A 23,777-nucleotide genomic window follows, 5' to 3' on the forward strand; every position below is an offset into this window, starting at 1 on the left:
CTACAAAATTAGGGTTGTTATGAGGAAAGTGATGTAGAAATACTAGACAAATGGGAACTCGTACTATTGGAAGTCAGAAGAACTGGATTCAAATCCTAGCTCTGCCATTTACTGCCTGCAGAGACCCCAGCCAGTGCAGAAATGTTCTCTATAAACCCCATGACAAGCCATTGCTTGAACATCATTAACGATGGAGGTCTCAATCAGTTCCACTGTCAGATAGATTTGATTTTGAGGAAGTTCTTCCTTATTTTGAGGCAAATCTGGCCTCCCTATAACTCCCAGATGGAGGAAACTGGGACAGGTAGAAGTTAAGTGACTTGTCCAGGTTCACACAGCTAGTAAATATCTGGGGCAAGCTTTGAATTCATTTTCCTGACTCCAGGCCAAGTGCTGTGTGTACTGTGGCGCCCTCTAGTTGCTTCTAAATGTGAGCTGTTATCATGCAATGCTGCTGCTTCTTCATTTGGGTAGTTGATTTTTAGAGCCAGAGTATAGGACTTTACATTTATACCTATTAAAGTTCATCTTATTAGATCAATCCAATGTGGAGCTCCACCCTGTGGAGCTCTTTGGGGATCTTGACTCTGTTATCCAAACACCTAAGTATTTTTCCTAGCTCCATAGCACCTGCAAATATGACAAGCCTGTCTTCTTGTCAAATATGACAAACCTTCATCAGAGTCATTGACTTTAAAAAAGCTGAAAAGCATGGGGCATGGGGCACTCCACTTTAGTAGGTTGACATGAATCAAGTTTCATGTCTCCAGTCCTGCTCCAAAGTTAGGTCAGACAGCTGCTCAGGCTGGCATCATACAGTCACCTACCCCAAGAGAGGTCTCATCCTTAGTCCCCAATCTCAGCCCATTCCGAGATGAAAGGACCCTGGGAAACTGGTGTACACTCACTGATCAAGCTTACAAGGCTGATGGACTAAAACGCAATTTATGAATTTGTCATAAAAGTGCTGGGACACATGGCGGGGGGGAACCTTCAAATGGATCAGTCAAAAGCTTACTATTCCCTGGAGCATGGGCTTCTCTTTTTTCTAGGTCCCCCAGACTTCCACCATGCTGTTGACTAGATCCCAGTTCATCTTATAATTATAACAATACTAATCACAACTGAGAAATCTGTTGTAGTTCGAATGCTTTTTCCTATATTTTATCCCATTTCTTTCTGTTTCCTAGTCACTCTGGGAGTTGTGTGTTAAACCAGAAACTATGAAGTATAACCAGGTGAGTAGATTAGGGCAAATATGTACAACTAGACAAGAGCTTGGGCAAGATCCTCCACCAGTCTGGGCCTCCGTTTCCTCATCTGTAAAATGAAGGGCTTGCACTAGAAGATTTCTTCCCAGTTCTAGATGGATGTTCCTAGAATTCTACAATCCTATGGAAGTGTATTTTTACTTACATTTGAGCAAAGCCGTGGACATAGACTCTTGTGCTGCCCTCATGGACAAGATGAGAACGATGCGGACTAGACAATCACACAATTAGGCGGGTTCACATCCAAAAAGTAATCACTAATGCTTTAATGTCAATTTGGGAGACATTAATCAATAAGGTTAAACTGTTTCTATCCATATATGGGAAGATGACACTTGTAACTCTTAAGAACTGTATCTCTATTAAGGAGTATACATAAACAAAGCATGTGGGTATAAATTGACTTTGATGGAATGATATTTTAAAAAATTAAGGGGTGAGAAACAGAATTGCATGGGGTTAGAGAGAAGGGAGAGGGGGAATGGGGTAAATTATACCACATGAAGAGGCATGAAAGACTATTGCAGTGGAGGAAAAGAAGGGAGAAGGGTGAACATCACTTGAACCTTACTCTCATTGGATTTGGCTCAAAGAAAGAATAACACATACACTCAGTTGGGTATAGAAATCCATCTTACCCTATAGTGAAGCAGGAGAGGAGAGGGACAAGGAATGGGAGAGGTGGTAGAAGGGAGCAGAGACTGAGGGAGATAAAACTAAGAGCTGGTTTTATGAAAAAATAAAATAAAATAGATAAACCATTGGTTAATATGATTTTTAAAAAGAGGAAAAACAAATTGCCAGTATCAAAAATGAAAAGGGTAAATTACCACCAATTAAGAGGAAATTAAAGCAATTATTAGGAGCCACTTTGCCCAATTGCATGCTAATAAATCAGACAATCTAAGCAAAATAGATGAATATTTACAAAAATATAAATTACCCAGATTAACAGAAGAAGAAGTAGAATACTTAAATAACTCCATCTTAGAAAAAGAAATTGAACAAGCCATCAACAAACTCCCTAAGGAAGAATTCCTAAGGGCAAATAGATTCACAAGTGAATTCTACCAAACATTTAAAGAATTAATTCCAATACTATATAAACTATTTGGGAGAAAAGTCAGAGAAAGAATTCCACCAATTTCCTTTTATGACATAAATATGTTGCTGATACCTAAACCAGGAAGAGCCAAAACAGAGAAAGAAAACTATAGACTAATTTTCCTTATGAATATTAATACAAAAATTTTAAATAAAATACTAGCATAGAGATTACAGCAATATATCACAAGGAACATATATTATGACCAGGTAACATTTATATGAGCATTCAATATTGGGGAAACTATCAGCATAATTGACCATATCAATAACAAAACCAACAGAAATCATATGATTGTCTCAATAAATGCAGAAAAAGCTTTTGACAAAATATAACACCCATTCCTATTAAAAACACTAGAGAGCACAAAAATAAATGGAGCTTTCCTTAAAATGATAAGTAGTATCTATCTAAAATTATCATTATTTTATGGAGCTAGGAAAAATCATAACAAAATTCATTCGAAAGAACAAAAGGTCAAGAATATTAAGGAATAAATGAAAAAAAATACTAAGGAAGGCAGCCTAGCTGTAGCAGATTTCAAACCATATTATGAAGTGGTAATCATCAAAAACTATCTGGTACTGGCTAAGAAAGAAAGTGGTAGATCAATAGAATAGAAGATTCAGTAGTAAATGACCACAGTAATCTAGTGTTTGATAAACACAATGACTCCAGTTTTTGGGACAAGAATGCACTATTTGACCAAAAAAAAACTTCTGGGAAAACTGGAAAACATTATGACAGAAACTAAGCATAGACCAATATCTTACATTGTATACCAAGATAAAATCAAAATGAGTACATGATTTACACACAAAGGAGTATCTGCTTATTAAGTAAATCAGGAAAGCAAGGAATAGTTTACCTGTCAGATCTATGGAGAAAGAAAGAATTCATGAATAAACAAGACATAGACAACATCACTAGGCATAAAATGGACAGTTTTGATTACATTAAATTAAAAAAGTTTTGCACAAACAAAAACAAAACAACCAAGAGAAGAAGGAAAGCAGAAAGCCTGGAAATAAATTTTTTAAATAATTTTTACAGACAGTATCTCTGACAAAGGCCTCATTTCTAAAATTTATAGGGGACTGAGCCATTTCTCAAAAATATAGAGAACAGATTCAAATTTATAAAAATGCAAGTCATTCCCCAATCGATAAATAGTCAAAGGATATGAACAGGCAGTTTTCAGATAAAGAAACTAAAGCTAACTATAGTCACATGAAAAATAAATGATCTAAATCACAACTGATTAGAGAAATGCATATTAAAACAACTCTGAGATATCATCTCACACTTATCAGATTGGCTAATATGACAGAAAAGGAAAATCACAAATATTGGAGGGGATGTGGGAAGATTGGGACACTAATGCACTACTGGTGGAGTTGTGAACTGATCCAACCATTCTAGAGAACAATTTGGAACTATGGCCAAAGGGCTATAAAACTGTGCATACCCTCTAACTCAATAATACCACTTCTAGGTCTGTATCCCAAAGAGATTTTTTTTAAAAGGGAGAGGGACCTATATATACAAAATATTAATAGCAATTCTTTTGTAGTAGCAAAGAATTGGAAATTGGGGGATGTCTATCAACAGGGGAATGGTCAAACAAGTTGATTATAATGAAATTATAATGGAATATTACTGCGCTATAGCAGAAATGATGAGCAGGTGGATTTCAGAAAAACCTGGAAAGACCTATATTAACTGTTGCAAAGTGAAGTGAGCAGAGCCAGCAGAACATTGTACAGAGTAACCACAACATTGTTCGTGAAGAATCGTAAATGACTTAGCTGTTCTCAGCAATACAATGAGCCAAGACAATTCTGAAACACTCATGATGAAAAATGCTATCTACCTCCAGAGAAAGAATTGATGGAGTCTGAATGCTGATTGAAGCATACTATTTTTCACTTTCTGTATTTGTGTGTGTGTGTGTGTGTGTGTGTGTGTGTGTGTTTTCCTTTGGGTCTGTGTCTTCTTACACAACATGACTAATATGGTGATATGTTTTGTATGATTGAATATGCATAAGCCAGGGGTGGGGAATCTGTGGCCTCAAGGCCTCTAAGTCCTCAAGTGGGGCCCTTTGACTGAATCCAAACTTAATTAATCCATAATAAAAGGATTTGTTCTGCAAAACATATTACCAAGCTATATCAAATTGTTTACTGTCTCAGGCAGGGAGGAAGTGAGGAAGAGAGAGAGAGAGAGAAAGAAAGAAATTGGAGCTCAAATTTTTTTTAAATGAATGTTAAAAATGTTCTTTACATGTACGTGGGGGAAAATAAAACATTATTTAAAAAATGAATGTGTAAATAAAAAAAGAACTTCCTAATATTCCTAACAATTAAAGCTGTCCAATGGTAGAATGGGCTGGCTAGGAAGCATGTAGGCACCCCTACTCCCAACTGGAGGTTCTCCAGAAAAGACCAAGAGATTCCTTGATGTGGAAATATTCCTGCTCAGATATGAGTTGGACAACAAAGATAAAATTATATCATTTGGGTTTTTAAATAGTTTTTTTTGGAGGGGGGAAAGCAGAGCAATTGGGGTTAAATGACTTGCCCAAGGTCACACAGCTAGTAAGTGTGTCAAGTATCTGAGGTCAAATTTGAACTCAGGTTTTCCTGATTCCAGGGCCAGTGCTCTACTCACTGTGCCACCTAGCAGCCCCAAAATTACATCATTTGAAGCTTTGAACCCTCAACAGAAAAAAAAAAATTCTTAGTCTTTCCTTGTTTGGTCTTATCAAAGCTCATCAAAAGAGCAGTAGAAATCCCTGTTTATTATTAGTCAGCATCACGGTCATGGTCATCAATAACTACAGACACCAGAAATCTGATGTTCCTTTTATGTTTAACAGAACAGAATAGTTGGTTCTGCCAGGATAATTAAAAGGGCAGTGGGAGTCCCTGTTTATTGGGAAGGTGATTTGCATCAGAACTGGCTCGTCATCTGGGCATTTTAGTATTTGGGGAGAAATTGTCTTCCTTGTCTGGTCTTGAAATTTATCAAATGGGCAGTGGAAATCCCTGTTTATTGGGAAAGTGATTTGCATCAGAATTGGCTGGTCATCTGGGCAGAACGTTTGGAGAGAAATGGGTTTTCTCCTAGTGCCCTGGTTTTGGGCAGTAACTACAGATGCCAGAGGACATGCCATTAAATCCAACATTTCTTTTATGTTCAACAGAATAGTTGGTTCTACCAGAATATCCTTGCAGGGTAGGGACCAAAATGACAGCAAGAAACCTCTCAAGCAATCAATGAATAAACATCTCTTGAGGGCCCACTACGTGCCAGCATTGTGCCAAGCACTAGTGTAGTACTTCTTCTACCTTCCATGTGGAGAGTCTCATATACTTTGTGACATGGAATTACATAGGCACTTTGACAATTATCATCTACATTGTTATTATTGCCTTATTGGTACACTATTTGGCGACGAGGATGGGATATGTATGAGAATCCCTAAGAACCATTTTGGACGGATATTACCTAAAGCAGGATTAGCAGCTCAGGGAATACATGTATTGGCTGAAATGATAGATTCTAGTTATCAAGGAAAAATTATTGTGACACTCCAGAATTTAGGTGAAGAATCTATACAGCTGTGTAAAAATGATAGAATAGTTCAATTGATTATTATTCCTTGTGAAACAAAATACCTCTTGTGAAAACTGATCCTCCTTCCAAAATAACTATCAGAGGAAAGGAAAGAATTGGTTCTGCTGATAGAATAAAATTAGGAGCTAAAGTCTGGGTAAAACGGAAGCCAGATGATGTTCCAAAGGCTGCAGAAATTACAGCACATGGGAAAGACAATACTGTAACAGTGGTCTACCCAGGAGAAAAAAAATATGAAATTGTACCCTTGACTCATGTATTCTATTGTGAATGAGGCTATGATAGTCTCTTTGCTTCTTTTTGACTTTTGTCTATTAAATTTGTTTGTGAGATTTGTTTCTTGCAGGCTTAGTACCATCCACCTGCAGATGCCTGATCGCTCAAGCCAGATGTCACCCTCTGATGTGTTTGGATGTCACCCCTGGACCCATCCACAACTGTGATGTGTCATCTCTGGACCTGCCCATGACTGTGATGTGTCATCCCTGGACCTGGCATCAACTGAGTTCTAGATGCCAGCTTGCTAAAAAACTATTATCCTTGTTATATTGTTTTGTAAAGTTCTGTTGACACCAGTTATCCCAGGATTCCCATTGCCCTATGTAATGGATAAGAAAGATCTTGGGGCCGAATATAATAGCAATTTGAATTTGAAGATATTTCCCACCCATTAATAGGCCATGTGACCTGCTTATGTCACAGGAAGCCTAAGACATATGTGGTAGGAGTAGTTTCCTGACAGGAAAAGGAAGTTATGTCACAGGAAATGCAGTGAGAGAGATGTAATGGCTGCTAACAGCCACCCTCGTGATTGTTAGAACTGAACAGGCTGACTTAGCTGTACTGTGAGTTTGTTTTATTTTTATTCTAGTTTTCAACATTCACTTTTATAAGATTTTGAGTTCCAAATTTTTTTCTTCCTCCCTCCCCCTCCCACTCCCCAAGATGACATGTAACCTGCTATACATGTACAATCATATCAAACACATTTCCACATTAGTCATGTTGTGAAAGAAGAATCAGAACAATAGGGGAAAACCATGAGAAAGAAAAAAAAGCAGAGAAAATAGTACGCTTCAATCTGCATTCACATTCCATAGTTCTTTCTCTGGATGTGGATGGCATTTTACATCATGAGTCTTTTGGAATTGTCTTAGATGATGGAAAGAGCTAAGTCTATCAAAGTTCGTCATTGCACAATGTGACTGTTACCTTATACAATGTTCTCCTGGTTCTGCTCACTTCACTCAGCATCAGTTCATACAAGTCTTTCCAGGTTTTTCTAAAATTCACCTGCCAATCATTTCTTATAGCACAATAATATTCCATAACAGTCATATACCACAACTTGTTCAGGTGTTCCTCAATTGGTGGGCATCCTCTCAATTTCCAATTCTTTGCCACCACAAAAAGAGCTGCTATAAATGTTTTTGTACATATGGCTCCTTTTCCCTTTTTTATGATCTCTTTGAGATATAGACCTAGAAGTACTATTGATGGATCAAAGCATATGCACAGTTTTTAGCCCTTTTGAAAAAGTTGTCAGTGAAAGGATTTCAGAGACAGGTTTTTTTATTCATTTCTTTTGTATTCTGATGCAAAATATGTGCACTACAGGGTTTGCTCAAATAGACCAATAAATCATTTGTTTCGAGAAGCAAATTTTATTTTACCTTTAAGAATTTGTAAAGATCCATAATTAAAGGTTCCATATAATAGCCCAGGGCATTGAGTAACAAAGTATAGGAGTTTCATAAGCACAGGTTTAGACAGGCCAGTCCTTCGTGGTATTTCCTCCCAATAAACCCAAAGGGATAGACCTCAGAGGGCTCTTCAATTACAGGCAAACCTAGAAAAGGGGCCTGAGGCTTGAGGGTTGGGGTCAAGAGGAGGAAACAAGAGAAGGGGGCAAATAAATAGGAACCTGTACCATTGCTTTTCCTCAGTGGAAGTAACTTCATGAGGAGGGAAAATCTTCTTTTTGCCCCATTGTGGATGCCTCTGTATAATTTGTAACCAAGGTTAATTATCAGGCAGTTTTTCCTTTCCAATTTAGACATTGTTTATGGTTGTTAGAATCTGCTCAGAGACAGTAGCTCCTCTAATTTCAGTATGAAGCTTCAATAGCCAACCTAAGCATACACATTATTTCAATATTTCAAAATAAAAAGGTCCTCCTCAGTCTAGTTTCAGTAGTTAATCCATTAGAAGGAAAACAGGAAACTGGGGCGGGAGGGGGGCTCATTTTTCAATTTTATAAAAAGAAGAATCATTCCCCAGTTGACAAGTGGTTAAAGGACATGAACAGGTAGTTTTCAGTTAAAGAAATTAAAGCTATTAATAGTCACATAAAAATGCACTAAATCACTACTGATTAGAGAAATGAAAATTAAAACATCTCTGAGATAGCACCTCCCATTTATCAAATTGGCTAACATGACAGAAAAAGGAAAAGGACAATTGCTGGAGGGGATGTAGGAAAATTGGGACACTAATGCACGTGGAGTGGAGTTGTGAATTGATCCAACCATTCTGAAGAGCAATTTGGAACTGTGCCCAAAGGGCACGGCAATACCATTACTAGATCTGTATCCCAAAGAGATCAAAGAAAAGGGAAAAGGACATATTTGTACACAGATACTTATGGTAGTTCTTTCTTTCTTTCTTTCTTTCTTTCTTTCTTTCTTTCTTTCTTTGAAGGGGGAAAGACAAGGCAATTGAGGTTAAGTGACTTCCCCAAGATCACACAGCTAGTAAGTGTCAAGTGTCTGAGGCTGGATTTGAATTCAGGTCCTCCAGAATCCAGGGCCGGTGCTCTATTCATTGTGCCACCTAGCCACCTCTTATGGCAGTTCTTTCTGTGGTGGCAAAGAATTAGAAATCAAGGGGATGCTCATCAATTGGAGAATGGTTGGAAAACTTGTGGTAGATGATTGTGATGGGGAACAATTGTGCCATAAGACAGAAATACCTGGGAAGACTTATATGAATCGATACAAAGTGAAGTGAGCAGAACCAGGAGAACATTGTATACAGTAAAAACAATATTGTAACAATGATCAACTGAAAAGACTTAGGTACTGTGATCAAGACAATGATCCAAGACAATTCCAAAGGACCCATGATGAAAAATGCTATCCAGCTTCAGAAAGAAAACTGATGAACTCAATGCAAATTGAAGCATACTTTTTAAACTTTTTGTCTTATTTTTTGTCTGTGCTTTCTTTTGCAACATGGCTAAAATCAAAACGTTTTGCATGACTTCACATGTATAACTGATATCTAATTTCTTGCTTTCTCAAGAAAGGGCCATGGCAGGAGGGAGGAAGAGAATTTGGAACTCAGAATTTTAAAAAATGACTGTTAAAAATTTGCTTGTAATTGGGAAATATTAAATGAAATAAATAAAAATATATATTTTTAAATTTAATCTAGTACAGACACTTTTACAGAGATACCTAAACTGTATCTTAGAGAGATTGGGTTCTTGGACATGAATTTTCTTCCAGTTGGCCAGGAGACAACCCAAAGCAGAAAAGTGACCAGATTCCATGTTGGGACTAGATTAGACAAAGAATAAGTTAGTATCCAAATCTACAGGCAAAATTGCCACAAATACAGAAACAATGAATAAACATTGAACACCAACTACATGCCAGACACTGTGCTAAGTTCTAGGGATACGAAAGGAAGTGGCCCAGAGTTACCAGAACCTGAAAGATTCCATAATGATGACCAACTACCTAAGGCAAAATTCAAACCTGGGTGAGATTTACTGCTGATCCTCATTTTTCTTGGATTCCACATTTGTGAATTCGCCTACTCACTAAAACTTATTTGTAACCCCCAAATCAGCCCTCTAGTGAGGCTTTGAACAATGGCCCCCAAGGACAGTGCTGTCTAGTGTTCCTAAACCCAAGAAAGTTGTGAGGTCATGTACAGAGAAAATACCTGTGTTAGATAAGGTGTGAATCATTACACTATTGGCCATGAGTTCAATATTAATGAATCAACAAAACAGTACATCCAGAAAAAGGAAGAGGAAATTCTATGATCTGTACATGAGATTGTTCTGGAAAGTGCTAAAGTAAATGTTGCAACCAGAGGTTCACAGAAAGCCAATCTCATATTTCTCCTAGAAGCAATTGTTCAGTATTTGCCATTTTAGTATTTGCTGCTGTGCACTTACAGACTTTATAGAACATAACTACCAGGAATGAAAAGAATCAACGTCATATCACTGATAGGGATCCTACTGACTACTAGACATTTATATCAGATCAGACCGAAATTAACAAGGCATTTAGACAGGAAGAATGGCTAAGTGCCAGCGGTGGGGAACCCATGGTGTCACATGTCATCCAATTTGTTCTGTGAAGTTTGGATTCAGTCCAAGGGCCACACTTGAGGACTTAGAGGGCCACATGTGGCCTCGAGGCCCCAGTTCCCCACCCCTGGAAGACAATACAGTAATTATAAATGACAATCAGATATATAAGTTTAGAATTAGTCCAGGTACTCAGTCCCAAATAAAGAAGGCCCTCCCATTAAAACAAAAGGTTCTTCACTTAGTTGGAATCCTGGCTCATAGCACCAATGCTTATCATGGAATCAGGGGGGTTGATGCCTAGCTGATCACATCAAGGATTAATAATTTATATCTAATAGATTATTTAAGCACCAGACAGACAATACAGATAATATTAGCAACATTAACCCAACTCTATGATGTTCTGAATAGCACTGTACTTTACCAGCTAGTTGACTTTTCCTACTCAGGAGTCTCCCAAGGTAAAAACACTGGAACACTACCTGTCTGAAGAACTTCAGTTTGATCTGACCTAGTTGGTTCCTTCATGGTCCCCAAGAACTGTGACAAAATTATTTAGGGTTCCATTGACTAGGTACTACTGCCAATGACTAATCAACAAGCAAAGATTGGAGAGAAGTACAGTTTATCCACACAAGTAAATGACATAAATGTGTGTCTCTTACAATTTGACAACTCATTCATACAAATCTATCATTCACTGAACCCTCGTGCATCACTGCCTCGTCATGGTAGAGAGGCTTGTGTAGCTTAATGGAACTATGAGCCATGGATGGGTTATAACAGAGAGTTCTGGGGAAGGAAATGGCAGAGCACTCCAGTATCTTTGCAGAGAAAACCCCATGGACAATATTAAAAGAATTAAAAGAGATGACATCAGAAGATGAGCCCCTCAAGTCAGAAGGGGTACCATACGCTACTGGGGAAGAGTGGAAGACAACTTCGTGTAGTTTCAGTACTACTTAAGAAGCTGAGCCAGAACCGAAAGGAAGCTCAGCTGTGGATGTGTCTGGTGATGAAACGAAAAGCCAACACTTTAAAGACTGATATTGCATAGGAACCTAGAATGTAAGATCTATGAACCAAGATAAACTGGATGTGGTCAGGTAGGAGATGTTTGGATGTCAATGAACTTAAATGGATGGGAATGGGCGAATTTAATCAAGGTGATCACTACATATGCCAGCATGGGCAAGAATCCCTTGGAAGAAATGGAGTAGCCCTCAGTCAATAAAAGGGAGAGAAAAGCAGTACTGGGGCACTATCTCAAAAAATGACAGAATGATATCTGTTTGAATACAAGGTAAACTGTTCAACATCACAGTAATATAGAAGTCTATACCCCAGCCATTAATGCCAAAAAGGCCAAAGGCTGGGTTCTATGAAGGCCTACAACATTTTTGAGAAGCAACACCAAAAAATAAATAAACAAATGTCCTATTCATCCTAGTGGATTGGAATGCTAGGGTAGGAAATCAAAAGATAATTGAAATAATAGGCAAGTTTGGCCTTGAAGTACAAAACGAAACAGGGCAGAGACTAATAGAGTTTGGTCAAGATAAATCGCTGGTCGTCTTTTTTTTGTTTGTTTGGTTTTTTTGGCAGGGCAAGTGGGGTTAAGTGACTTGCCCAAGGTCTAGTCAGTGTGTCACGTGTCTTGAGGTCGGATTTGAACTCAGGTCCTCCTGCCTCCAGGGCCAGTGCTCTACTCACTGCGCCACCTAGATGCCCTCAGCAAACACTCTCTTTCAACAACACAGAAGTGACTACCCATGGACATCTCACGGTCAATATTGAAATCAGATTGATTATAGACTTTGCAGCCAAAGGTGGAGAAGCTCAATTCAGGCTGTTAAAACAAAACCTGGAGCTGACTGTGGCTCACATCATGAGCTTCTTATTGCAAAATTCAGACTCGTATTGAAGAATGTAGGGAAAACCATCAGACTGTATAGTTCTGACCTAAATAGCATCCCTCATGAAAATGAAGTGAAAATGACGAATAGATTTAAGGGATTTGATATGGTAGACAGAGGGCCTGAAACAGAGGTTCACAATATTGTACAGGAGGCAGCAACAAAAACATTCCAGAGAAAAAGAAGAGTAAGAAAGCAAAATGGCTATTTGACAAGGCTTTACAAAGAGCTGAGGAAAAGGGAAAGGAAAAGGAGAAAGGGAAAGATATGCCCAACTGGATGCAGAATTCCAGAGAACAGCAAGGACAAATATGAAGGTATTCTTAAATAGCAATGCAAAGAAATCACTGCTGTTTGTCCTTCCTTCTCAAAGACCATGACATCAGGGAGGGGATGCCATGACACGCAAGTGAATTGGCTTTAAGTGAGGGAAGGCTGTGCAAAGTCACCAGTTTCACTTTCTCCTCAGGAGTCATCTGGGTCCAGTGGCCAGAGATGGATCAGGAAAACTGGAGATGGTCCAGGATCCAGTGGGAGACCTTGGCCTTTACAAGCTAAGGTCTTTAACAGGACTCAGTTTGACTAAGGCAGTGCCCATTCAGTGATTAAGACTTAATAAAAAACATTTTAAATGAGGCAAAGAACGGCCTCTTTAGGAAAAAATTAGATCTGGGAGGGGAAGACCCTAAGCATCACAGTATCACATCTTTGTGACATGAGCATGAGGTATACCCTCAAAGGAGGGAAGGTGATATATATAAAGGTAACATATATTTATTATATATAATATATATAAAAGTAATGTATATTTGTATATATTTGTTTATTGTCTCCTTCATTAGATTGTGAGCTCCTTGAGGGCGGGGACTGTCTTTTGACTCTTTTTTTTTTTTTTTTTTGCTGTATATGGTATGAAGTAGGTGCTGAATAAATGTTTATTGATTGACAAATATGAGAATATATATTTCAAATAGATAGCAGTATATATGTATATATACATATCAATAGTTGGTTTGTAAGTCATAAATTTCTACAAATATATTACATATAAAACACTATATGTATTTATGTATGTATATATCCGCTGGGCAGCTGGGTAGCTCAGTGGATAAAGCTGGGCCTGGAGCCAGGAAGCCCTGAGTTCAAATCCAGCCTCAGACACTTACTAGCTGTGTGACCTTGGTCAAGTCACTTAACTTTGTTTGCCTTAATCCACTGGAGAAGGAAACGGCAAACCACTACGTGTTCTCCAAATCCACAAATTTGGTGCATCCCTTTTGGGCTCCCTCGCAGTTCCCTTGTCCTCCTGGCCTCAGGTGCAAGACGCTGCGAGTGCAGTGGCCAGAGCTGTGGACGTGGCTCCTCGAGTTCTCGTTCCGGTGCAGACAGGTCATCTCCCTCGTCTGGACCCCGCCCTGGGCATCCTCTACTCCTGCGCCCTCTCGGAGAGTTTTCCGGAAGTGGCTTTGTGTTTCATTTGCATAACTGGACCGTTTGCCCGGAGGCAGGCGTTGGTGTGGAAGGATAACTGAGGGGGGGGGGCGGGCCTGAACCCCAAGCCTCGCAGGAAGTGTAGGTTCTTGAGGACAGGGGAAGCCCCGAGGGCTGGGGCGGAGAGAAGGGGCAGCCGTGGGTCACCGTGACCGCAGAGGGAGTCTGTGAGCAGGCCCTGGGTGCCCCAGCCGCGCCTCTTTCAGGTGTAACTTTGAGCGCAGGTCCGGGAAAGAGCTTCGCACAGGAGAAGGGTTAAGACTAGCAGAAGCGTGTTGTGGGGCTCCGGGGGACTTCTGGACCTGCTCTTGAAGTCTAACCCGGCTGACTAGACTCATGAGCAGATTTCCTCCAAAGGACGATGCTCTTTTTCTTCTAGAGAACAGGACTGTTGCGTGACCAACGCCGAGAGGACACGAAGGGCCCGGGTGCCTCGGGAGGCAGAGAGCGACGACGCCATGGGGCGGCGGGCCGAGCTTCAGGGACTCGTGCTCCGAGGCTTTTCACGGAGCTGCAGGACGTCCCGAGGGCAGGCGCGGCTAGCTGTGTGCTCGAAGCATCTTTGACTCGCGGCCCGCTGGGCACCCCTGCTCTGACATATCAAGAGAAGGGAGGCTGGGCTCTCGAACGGGACCGGACTTGTGCTGTTTAACTCCGCCAGGAGCTGGACTGGTACCGAAGTCCTCCGCCGGCCTGCGGGGCTCGCACGCGGAGGCCAGCCCCCTGGGCAGCCCAGGACCGGGTCCCTCCGCTGTGAGTGTAACCGACCCGAAGCCCTTCAAAAGCCTCTTCCGCGCGGACTACATGGAGCCCCAACTGGGAGCAGACTTGGGGCCCCGCCCCCCTTGGGGTCTTCTCTATATGGCCCAAATCCGCCTTGCTCCTGAACAGACGGGGGCGCAGCCTGGCCGCCGGGGCTCCCACGGAAGCGAGGGGTTTTCCAGGAGCGCTATGGAAATGGAACGGACCGTGGCTGGAGCCCGGATCGTGGGCAGGGCCCGGGGCGCCCTAGGATGATCACAAGATCCCCCCCAACCAGGGGCTCCCCGAAGTGCTGATGGAGGCCAAAGGGGAGCCTGCCCTGGACGGACCTGAGATTGCAGAGTTCTGCGGGTCGCTGCCCGAGGGCTGAGGGCTGCTGGAAAGGGCAGGGTGGAGAGGATGGCGGCTAAAATATTGTAATTAATTGTGTCTTTGTTAATAGCGGGGACAATAAACTGCCCGAGCTTGAACATTCGTTTAACGGCACTTTTTTGTAGCCAGTCCGGGGGTCTGGGGGCGGGGGAGGGACGAGGGAGGAACCCGAGTCCTAAAACTTTCCAGTTCCGACCCAAGCCCTCCCGCCGTTGAAATGTTAGCTCCTCGAAGGCGGGCGCTCATTTAATGAAGCTTAATCCTGTCTGCAGGGCTGTGTGCCGGGGAAGAAACCCGGATCTGGGCCTCAGTTTCCCCATTTGGCTCAACTTCCAGGGAGGATGCGAGAACGGGTGTGGACTGCGGCGGGCCGGGGACAGGGTCAGGCGCGCCTGGGCTCTGCGCCAGGAGGCGGGGCTGGGGCGGAGGCGGGGCTGGGGAGGGGAGGGAAAAGAGGAAGCGGAAGCTTCTGCGTGAGTTCACGGCCGACGCCGCCGCCCCGCCCCGACCGGCCGCTGCCCCCGGAAGCCGCCTTTCGCTCCGGCCTCTGCCATGGCCCGCAAGAAGAAGAACAAGAAGGACCGCGACGGGAGCCAAGGCCGCCTCGTGCTCACCTTCGACGAGGAGAAGCGGCGGTGAGCCCTCCTTCCTGCGCCCAGGTGTCCCCCGCGCCCAGCAGCTCGTGGTCTGGCCCAGGAACCACGTGGTTCTCCCCCCCCCCCATCTAGTGGTCTGGCCCAGGAGCCACGTGGACTCTGTGCGGTTGGGGGCGGGGCTGCCCCTGGACCCCAGTTCCAGTTCTCCCACCAGGCAGCGGTCCTACCTTGGGCCAGCCTCAGTTTCCTGTACTGCCTCATTTGTTTTGGGTTTTTTTTGAGTGGTGGGGGAGGACTTTCAGGAATAAAAAACTCCAAGCGTAGGGGGGAGGGGAGGTCTTCGAGATGATTCCCCCCCTTGCCAGAAGTCCCCCCAGGAGCGAGCAGGCGCCCCCTGGGCCCGCTGTCCATGGGCTCCAACTGTAGACAGGGCAGATGGCGGTGTAGACGCTCTGCTTCCTTCTCCTCCCCGCCAATAACAGCCGGGGTCAACTGGTGCCCTTAGTTGTCGAGACCACGTTATTCTCCCCATTTTACGGAGGAGCAAAGTGAGGCTGCCCCAGGCTCCTGCATCCGGGGAGAGATGGGACCCTGGAGGCGGCGGGGATATGGCCAAGGTCATCAGAGGCAGGATTTGAACCCAGAACCCCGGCAGCGCAGGTCCAACGCGCTAGTCCCCAAGTGCCTGATAAGTTAGTGAGCTCCCCATCTCGGAAAGGCTGGCAGCTTCCCCCGCGTTTAACAGGTGGTGAAACTGAGGCAGAGAGGTCAGGGCAGGGTCTGAGGCAGATCTTCCTGAGTCTACACCAAACAGTCCGTCCACTGCCCAGGCAGCCACCCCACCATACGGTGTTGTTGGGCCCCTTGGGAAAGGGCATTCCTTTTTAGAACGCCTCCCATCCAGCCCCGTCCCCCCCCCCAGCAGCCCCACAGGTCATCCCTTCAACAAACAGTAAAAGAAGGGGGGGGACCATCCTTCACCCAAACCACATCACTCGCAGCCCCCCACCCGTTTGTGCTGCTGAATGGGGCAGTGGCTGGGCCCTGGACCTGGAATCAGGAAGGCCCGAGTTCAGATGGGAGCAAGCCTCTTTAATCTTTCTGCCTCGGTTTCCCCATCTAAAATGGGTTGACAACAGTACCTGCCTCCCAAGGTTACTGTGGAGATGAAATGAGAAACCATTTGTAAAGTACTTTGCTGACCTCAACGTGCTAAACGTATGTAAATATAAATGTACTGGTACAGATTCATAAGCCCAGGCCAGATTCAGCCGTTATTATCCTGTTCAGTTTGGGGTTTTGTTTTGTAAAAGTGCATGGCACATGGATGGGACTGTCCACTTTTGAGGAAACAGCAGAGTCCCTGGGAGGGAGGGAGGCTCACCCCTTCTGCTGCCCCCAGAGGGCCTGGGGCAGGGAGGGGCGGTGTTGCTCCCCCGCTGCTCCAACCCCATCCCGGTCCCCTCCTCCGTGTCTGCAGGGACTACCTGACGGGCTTCCACAAGCGGAAGGTGGAGAGGAGGAAGGTGGCCCTGGAGGAGATCCGCAAGAAGCTGAAGGAGGAGCAGCGGAAGCTCCGGGACGAGGTGCCCGGGTCTGAAGGGGGATTGGCCTGTGATCACCAGGAGGAGAAGGCCCGCAGTTCATGCCTTGGCCATAGTTTATTACATGACCAGCCCTTTCACCCCCATCCTCATGGCCACGGGTCTGGGGCTCACGGAGGCCAGGTTACCAGCTGCACGTGTTAGGGTTGGGGTCTGAGCCCTGGTCCCCCTGCCCCCAATTCCATCATCCTCTCCTGCCTCCAAGAGACTTGTGGTCCCCCGGGGGGTGGAGCCCTAAGCCGAAGCCAGGCCTTGGCTGGTGGCCGTTCCATCCCAAAGGGTCGATACTCAGGCCTGGCCCCCTCCTGTTTCAGCGCCACAAGGAGTATCTGAAGATGCTGAAAGATCGGGAAGCGGCTTTGGGTGAGTGCTAGAGTGGGGGAGGAGCAGAAACTCTCCCCCCTCCCCCAAGGATTCAGGGGAAATCATCTTTGTCCTGAGCCCTGGACCCATGGGGGCCACTTGGGGTGGGGTTCCTGGGAGGCAGAGAGGCCTCCACCTGACTCAGGCCCTTTTCAGAAGAGGCCGATGAGCTGGACCAGCTCGTGACCTCCAAGACCCAGTGTGTGCAGTATGACCACCCCAACCACACAGTGACAGTGACCACCATCAGCGACCTGGATCTCTCAGGGGCCCGGCGCCTGGGGCTGCCCCCACCTGGAGTAAGTGCAGGTGGCCAGAGCCAGGATGGGGCAGAATGTGTGCTTTTGGCGGGGGACAAGGAAAGCCCATATTGCCTTAAAGCATCTTGCAGGAAGGGGCCGAGAATGGGCTGGGTCAGCAGGGGTCTGGGGAGGAGGGGATGTACAGAGAAGATGGAGGGTGGGGGGGGGCAGGGCCAGAGTGTAAGCGGCCCCAGGACAGGGGGAGACGGGGGTGGGTAGCAGGATCCAGAACTACCTCCGTTGAGCCTGGTAGAGGACCATGGAGGGCAGGGAGACACAGTCAGAGGAGGGCCCCCGCCTGTGGTTCTCGGAAGGGCCGACTTTCATCTGTTCGTTCAGCACCAAAGCTGGAGTGGGAAAAAGGACCCTCAGGACAGGCATGTCCGGGCTGGGAGGGCACTTAGAATGGGAATGGGGAAGGGCTGATCTATCCCTTTGTTGACCCCCTCCCTCAAGCAAAAGGTGGGGAGAGAGAACATTAGCCAGAGTCAGTCTCATAAGGGGCTGGATCTTTTGCTGGAAACAGTGGGGACACTTCCAGGGGGTGGGGAATCTTTGCTGCCGGTAGGACCACTGGCCCTTCCAGATTTCCTTGGCCCTAGACCTGAACCTCCTGGGGACCCCTGCGCCAGGGTAAGAAGTCCTGCTTGCCCCTCCAGGGAGAAGGGGACCCTGAAGCAGAGGGAGCAGAGGCCTTCGCAGATGGACCCATCACTGCTTTGCCCAAGAAGTCTCGGAGCCCCTTCCTGTCTCAGAGGTGAGCCCTTTCCCACCCCATTCTTCCCTGCTAGGAGTGCAGCTGCCTTGACCTGTTGGTGCCAGCAGAGGGCACCAGAGGCCTGCACAGCTGGCTGCAGCAGGGAACCCAGGCTCTCAGGTTGGGGGACTGGGGAGGACGTGCTGGGATTCCAGGTGCCCCCACCTCCCCCAGCCAAGAGCAGTCTTTGGTTCTTGCCATCAGAAATACCAAGTCCCTCTGGCGCCCCCAGGACTCCAAGCATTGGAGGTTAGGGTTGGAGGGTACTGGCCGATCCGTCCCAGGTGGCAGAGAACAGCTCAGTTTTGAGGGGGACTGGACAGGGCCAGGTTCTGGTCAGTGCTGAGTCTCCCTCGGGGCCTAGCTTCGGGGCCAGCCGGCCTCTACTTTCTCTTAAACATGTAACTACAAGCACACACATGCACGTAGATTCATCTGCTTATCGATGCACTGGGGGTGCTGCCTCCTGACACTTCAGAACTTCCTTTGCCTGGGGAATGTTTCCTTGGTGTTCATTTTTTCCTTCCTTTGGGACTTCCATCAGTCCCCGTAAGGCCAGGCACACAGACCCCATCTGCCCCGGCAGCAGCAGGGTGGCCTGGAATTCGGGGGGGGGAGGGAGCAGTTCTGGGGCATACCTGGTTGGGAGGCCATGTGGTGTCGTGGGTGGCGCCTGGGGCTTGGGAGGCCTGGCCTCACCTGCTTGTCTGACTGTAAAGGAGACAGCTGGACCCGATGGTCAGGGTCCCTTCAGACTGTCTATACTCCTTCGTCACATCCCTGCTCTCTGTAAAAGTTTTGATCCGTCTGTGATCCTGCATCCCCTGCCTGATGATATATGGCACATCCCACACCACTATGAGCTGTTTAAACACACAAGCACACCCCAAATGCAAACCCTCCCCTTCCCCCACCGCACCTTCAGCTTCCCTGTCATTGTCCTAGGGCTAGGGGAGGGGTTGGTTATCGGGGCCTGGGGGAGCTTTGTGGACCCAAGGCCACATCTTCTGGTCTCTCCTGCACAGGATCTCCTCTCTCACAGCCTCCCTCCACGCACGAAGCCAGAAGAGGGCCAAGAAGAAACGCCCGCGTCCACACCGCAGCCTCGAGTCCAAGAAGCCACCCAGCGCCACAAGGACCAGCAAGACTCACCGCCGCAGGATGACCGGCAGGGCTGGGAACAGGAGAGACGGGAGCCCAGGGTAGCTTCGGGGCTTTTCCCCCATGACCTCTCCTTGTTGCTCCCTCCTCAAGACTGGACTCTTCTGTCTACCGTCCTGCTTTTGCCACCCGATTTTGTGCCTTCCCAGCTAAGGAGGCCTGGGTTCAAGTGCCCACACCCTGGGGCCGGACTTTGGGGGCCTTGAATTGGACCCTTGCATAGAAACCTCAGTATTGTTCACCCTGCCTGTGCCCACGACTTCTTTGGTCAATCTGGGTAATGTGACCCTGGTGAAAGCAGTCTGTGGGCAGGGCAGAGCTGCCAACTGTGCCCTAGCCTCTGAGAAGCCCCACACCCACTTCCGGCTTCTCCTTTGAGTGTAACTGTGGCCCCTAAAGAGTGTTGACTGACAGCCCCTTCCAGACAGGGGTGGGCCAGGCCTTGGGACCAGTAGAGGGGGATCTGCCCACTTGATGCCAAGTGACCTGGGGGCAGGTGCTGCCTCCTTTCCTCCTCTGTGATTGGATGATCAACTCAGGCCTGTCCAGCCACAGGAGAAGCTGCTGTGGTCCGTGCCCCTCCCTAGCATTTGGTAATTTTTAGAGGGTATGACCAGAGAGCCAGTGAACATTTATTAATCACTTCCTGTATGCCCCATAGATGGGGCGCATTCCCTAAGGGACACTGACCTCTAAGGCCACCGGAATAGGGAACCTCCCTCATTCATGCCTCCTGGGGATTGCTCCAAGGCCCTTGGGGGGTGGGGGAGGTTAAACTTGAGGAGGGAACAGTGGGGCAGGATGGCCAACTCCCGAGTGTTGGGACGGTCTTTTAAAGAAGCAGCATTAGATTAGTCCTGTTGGCTGACATAGGAACATCGGAGAGTCAGCTAAGTGATCAGTGAGCACCTACAGTGTGCCAAGCACAGCCCTTGGCACTAGAGACACAAGTCTATGTGAAAGGAGCTTATGTTTTTTGTGGCCAAAAAGAATCCCCAGCAGTTGGGACTCCCAGAGTGGAATGGCTTGCTTCGGAAAGTGGTGAGTCCCCCATGGCTGGAGGTGTTCAAGGAAAGGCTGGGTGGCCTCGCTGGGCATGGCCTAGAGGCTGGTCCTAAAGGTGCAGGAGTCGGGATTGGGGGGGCAGCCTCTGAAGGTTCCCCCCCCCCCCCAGGTCTGTGTTTGATGGTGGTGGTGGCTGAGGGTCTCCCCATGGCTAGGAGGAAGCATGGAGCAAAAAAAAAAAGATGCAGCTTGAACTCAAGGAGAATTTTGAGCATCCGCTGTGTGCCCAGCATGCTGCTAGGTCTTGGAAGGTACTTTGTGCCATCGTGGTGCTCACATCCTAGTCAGGGAGGAAATGAAGTCAGGGAGGAAATGACTTGTGTGCAGATAAGAAAATACAAAATGTGGCCACCAGAATTTGGGGATGGGAAGGAAGCACTAATAATTAGGGAGATCAGGAGAGGCCTCTTGGAGGAGGTGCCACCTGAGCCAAACTTAATGGGAGCTAGGGGTACCAGGAATGGAGGTGAGGAGAGAGAGCATGCCCCAGGCAAAGACATGGAGGTGGGAGATGGGGTACTGGGTACTGAGAACAGCAGGAAAGGCAGCTTCACTGGAATGGCAAGAGCAAGGGGGAATAGGGAGTGGCCTTCACCTGGGCTCTGTAAACTTGGGAAGAGAAAGATTTCCAAAAGCTTGGCAGTTGTAGTGGCTTTGTGCATGTTGCGTTGTGAAGTTATATTTTTAAATATATTTATATTTTATTAACTATCCCAAATACATTTTTGAAATTTTTTAACATTCTTTTTTTTCACATTTTGAGTTGTGAGTTCTCTCCCTTCCTCCTGCCCCTTCCCCACCCCTGGAGAAGGCAAGAAATGTGATATAGGTTACACATGTGAAGTCGTGCAAAACATTCCCTTGTCAGCCACAGGTGCAGTCACACTGAAGTCAGTGACATTGAGGCACAAATGCCAAGTGACTTGCTCAGGGTCACACAGTGTGGGACTGAATTTGAACTGGGATTTTCCTAGCACTCTACCCACTGCACCAGCCGGCTGCCCACAAGGGCATTGCAACGGACTGGGAGAAGCACTGAGGGCTTAGCCGTGGGAGTGGGGAAGAAAGAATGGACTTTCTAGGTGGAGTCATTCAGTCAGACTTCAGGAGGGTATCTAGGTGGTGCAGGCCCGAGTCCTTGGAGGGGGGACGACGTGGCCGCTTTTTCTTTGTAGACAGTCCTTCGTCTCCACACTCAGGACACAGCCCAGGTGGTGAGGCCACACACTGCAGCAAGGCTGCCAGTCTGATCAGCCTTCAGAGCCCTCTGCCCAGCCCCGCTGAAAGGTGCCAGTCTAGGCTGTGTTTGACTCAAAGTGGTCCCAGCACAGTGCTTCTCTCCCTTCTGACAGGCACAGCACCCCAGGGTCCCTGTCATTGCTTCCAAAACCTTAACCTACCCTACAGGGATGGAGGCTTGCCACCATCTCTGAGGAGCCAGCAAGGAATGTGCCAGGTTCCCAGGGCAGGAGTCTGGGCATGTTTAGAGCATTGTGGCTGGCTTTGTCTGAGAAGATACCCAGCGTCCCTGGGAGGAAAGAGCCTTGTTTGGGCTTCAGCGGCAGGAACCTGGGGATGGGGGCAGAGGTTGGTGCAGCCCTGTCCCTCTCCCAAAGCCTGCCCATCGCTGATAGTCCTGAGGGTTTGAGTAACTTCCCCAGTCCAGGAGACAGCATATGTCTGAGGCAGGAGGACCCCAGGACTTTGTGAATGATAGGCGCCCCCCCCCCCGCAACCTCCCAGGGGCTCTGGGGACATGATTGCCAAAAGGGACCTTTTCCCATCAGGAACCTTAAAGGTATGGTCTGGTAGGACATACCACACACATACACAACATATACATGTCTGTGTGTGTACTTACACTTGCATAGTAGACGGATATCTACACACAAATATAGACAGTAAAAAATGGAGGAACACAAATTTACTCAATAAAGACAAATACAATGCACTTATACATGCTTTTACATATGCACGCTCAAATTGCACATATATAGATATGCTTCTGCCTACATGCATACGTAAGCATGCATGTTTACAAGCACTTGGGCAGCATACATACCATGTACATGTAAACCAGTGCATATGCACTGGTAATGTATGTACACATACTGAAGGACCGAAGAGGGTCGCAAGGGCCCCTGGGAAGCTGAAGGAGAGAGCTCCCTGGAAGCCGTCTGGGCTCTGCAGTCACTGAGCTCACGGGATTTAGATACCTGAGCGCTGCACACAGGAGGCGCTCGATGATTGCTTTCTCTGTGGGGCTTCAGACATAACTACTCTACACCCTCGATCTAGTTTTCTGATGAGGAGAGGTTAAGTGACTGGGGTCACACAGCTAGGAAACCTCGGCGGCGGGGTTGGAACCTGGGTCCTTTGGTTCTGGGGCCAGGGGAGGACCTGAGCCTTAACCAAGGTGGAGGCGGGGCTAGGTGCTCTCTGAGTCCTAGGTGCGGGGGCACCCGGCTTGAAAGCTCAGAGGTCCCCCAGGACAGATAAACTTGAGGAGCCGCCAGCAGCCTGTCGGGGCTGGAATGTCGAGTTCATGTAGGGAAGAGAATCCACACTAGCGTGGGAGGTCGGGTGGCCTCTCTAATCACCACCCCGCCGCCGGGGCTCCTTTCCAGTGTGCTCCCTGGGCTAGAAAGTGGAGGCCAAGGCAGGGGCCAGCCATAGCAGCTGCTAGAGGGTGGTCGGAGCGCAGTATGGCAGTCCCCGAGCTCATGGCAGGATCTCAGCCTCCCGACACGCACAGTGTCTTGCCGCTGCGGGTGTCTGCCCTCGGGAGCGGGGCTGCCCTGGGGCTGGGGCGCAGAGCCGCCGTTGGCGCAGGGTGTGGATGGGATTAACCCACTTACTGTCTGCAACTTCGGGGATCCTTAACAAGTCAGACCGGCTGCTCCTGCCGCCCTGCCAGGCTTCCGATGGGCTACGGGCTGACGTGGGCTTGAGCTGGAAAACGCCTTGGCATTGTGTTTGTGCAGCTCCCTCATTTCTGGATGTATCCTTCTCCTTCTCCCTAGGCGGGGAGCCATCCGTT

The 23,777-nt window shown here is 46.8% G+C and overlaps 1 protein-coding gene across 2 annotated transcripts; it reads left to right on the forward strand.

Annotated features, from left to right (window-relative positions):
* Positions 1-15,394: 15,394 nt before the first annotated feature.
* Positions 15,395-21,473, forward strand: NOL12 (nucleolar protein 12). Of its 2 annotated transcripts, XM_036758559.1 has the most exons (7): positions 15,401-15,524; positions 16,966-17,071; positions 17,404-17,452; positions 17,609-17,751; positions 18,094-18,131; positions 18,414-18,511; positions 19,537-20,300. In XM_036758559.1, the coding sequence occupies exons 1-7, from the start codon at positions 15,442-15,444 to the stop codon at positions 19,674-19,676; spliced, it is 657 nt and encodes a 218-aa protein (XP_036614454.1). In that variant the 5' UTR covers positions 15,401-15,441; the 3' UTR covers positions 19,677-20,300. The 2 variants fall into 2 exon arrangements, with proteins under 2 accessions (XP_036614453.1, XP_036614454.1); XM_036758558.1 differs by lacking the exon at positions 18,094-18,131 and having other exon boundaries at positions 15,395-15,524; positions 19,537-21,473.
* The last annotated feature ends 2,304 nt before the right edge of the window (positions 21,474-23,777 follow it).

This window comes from Trichosurus vulpecula, chromosome 5 (genome assembly GCF_011100635.1).
Source record: "Trichosurus vulpecula isolate mTriVul1 chromosome 5, mTriVul1.pri, whole genome shotgun sequence".
Classification (NCBI taxonomy): Eukaryota; Metazoa; Chordata; class Mammalia; order Diprotodontia; family Phalangeridae; genus Trichosurus; species Trichosurus vulpecula.

Excerpts from the sequence above, each read along its gene's own strand:
- NOL12 (XM_036758558.1), top strand. The coding sequence starts at position 15,442 with ATGGCCCGCAAGAAGAAGAACAAGAAGGACCGCGACGGGAGCCAAGGC. Across the intron at positions 17,453-17,608 it reads AGATCGGGAAGCGGCTTTGG|AAGAGGCCGATGAGCTGGAC; the intron begins GTGAGTGCTAGA and ends GGCCCTTTTCAG. Across the intron at positions 17,752-18,413 it reads TGGGGCTGCCCCCACCTGGA|GGAGAAGGGGACCCTGAAGC; the intron begins GTAAGTGCAGGT and ends TTGCCCCTCCAG.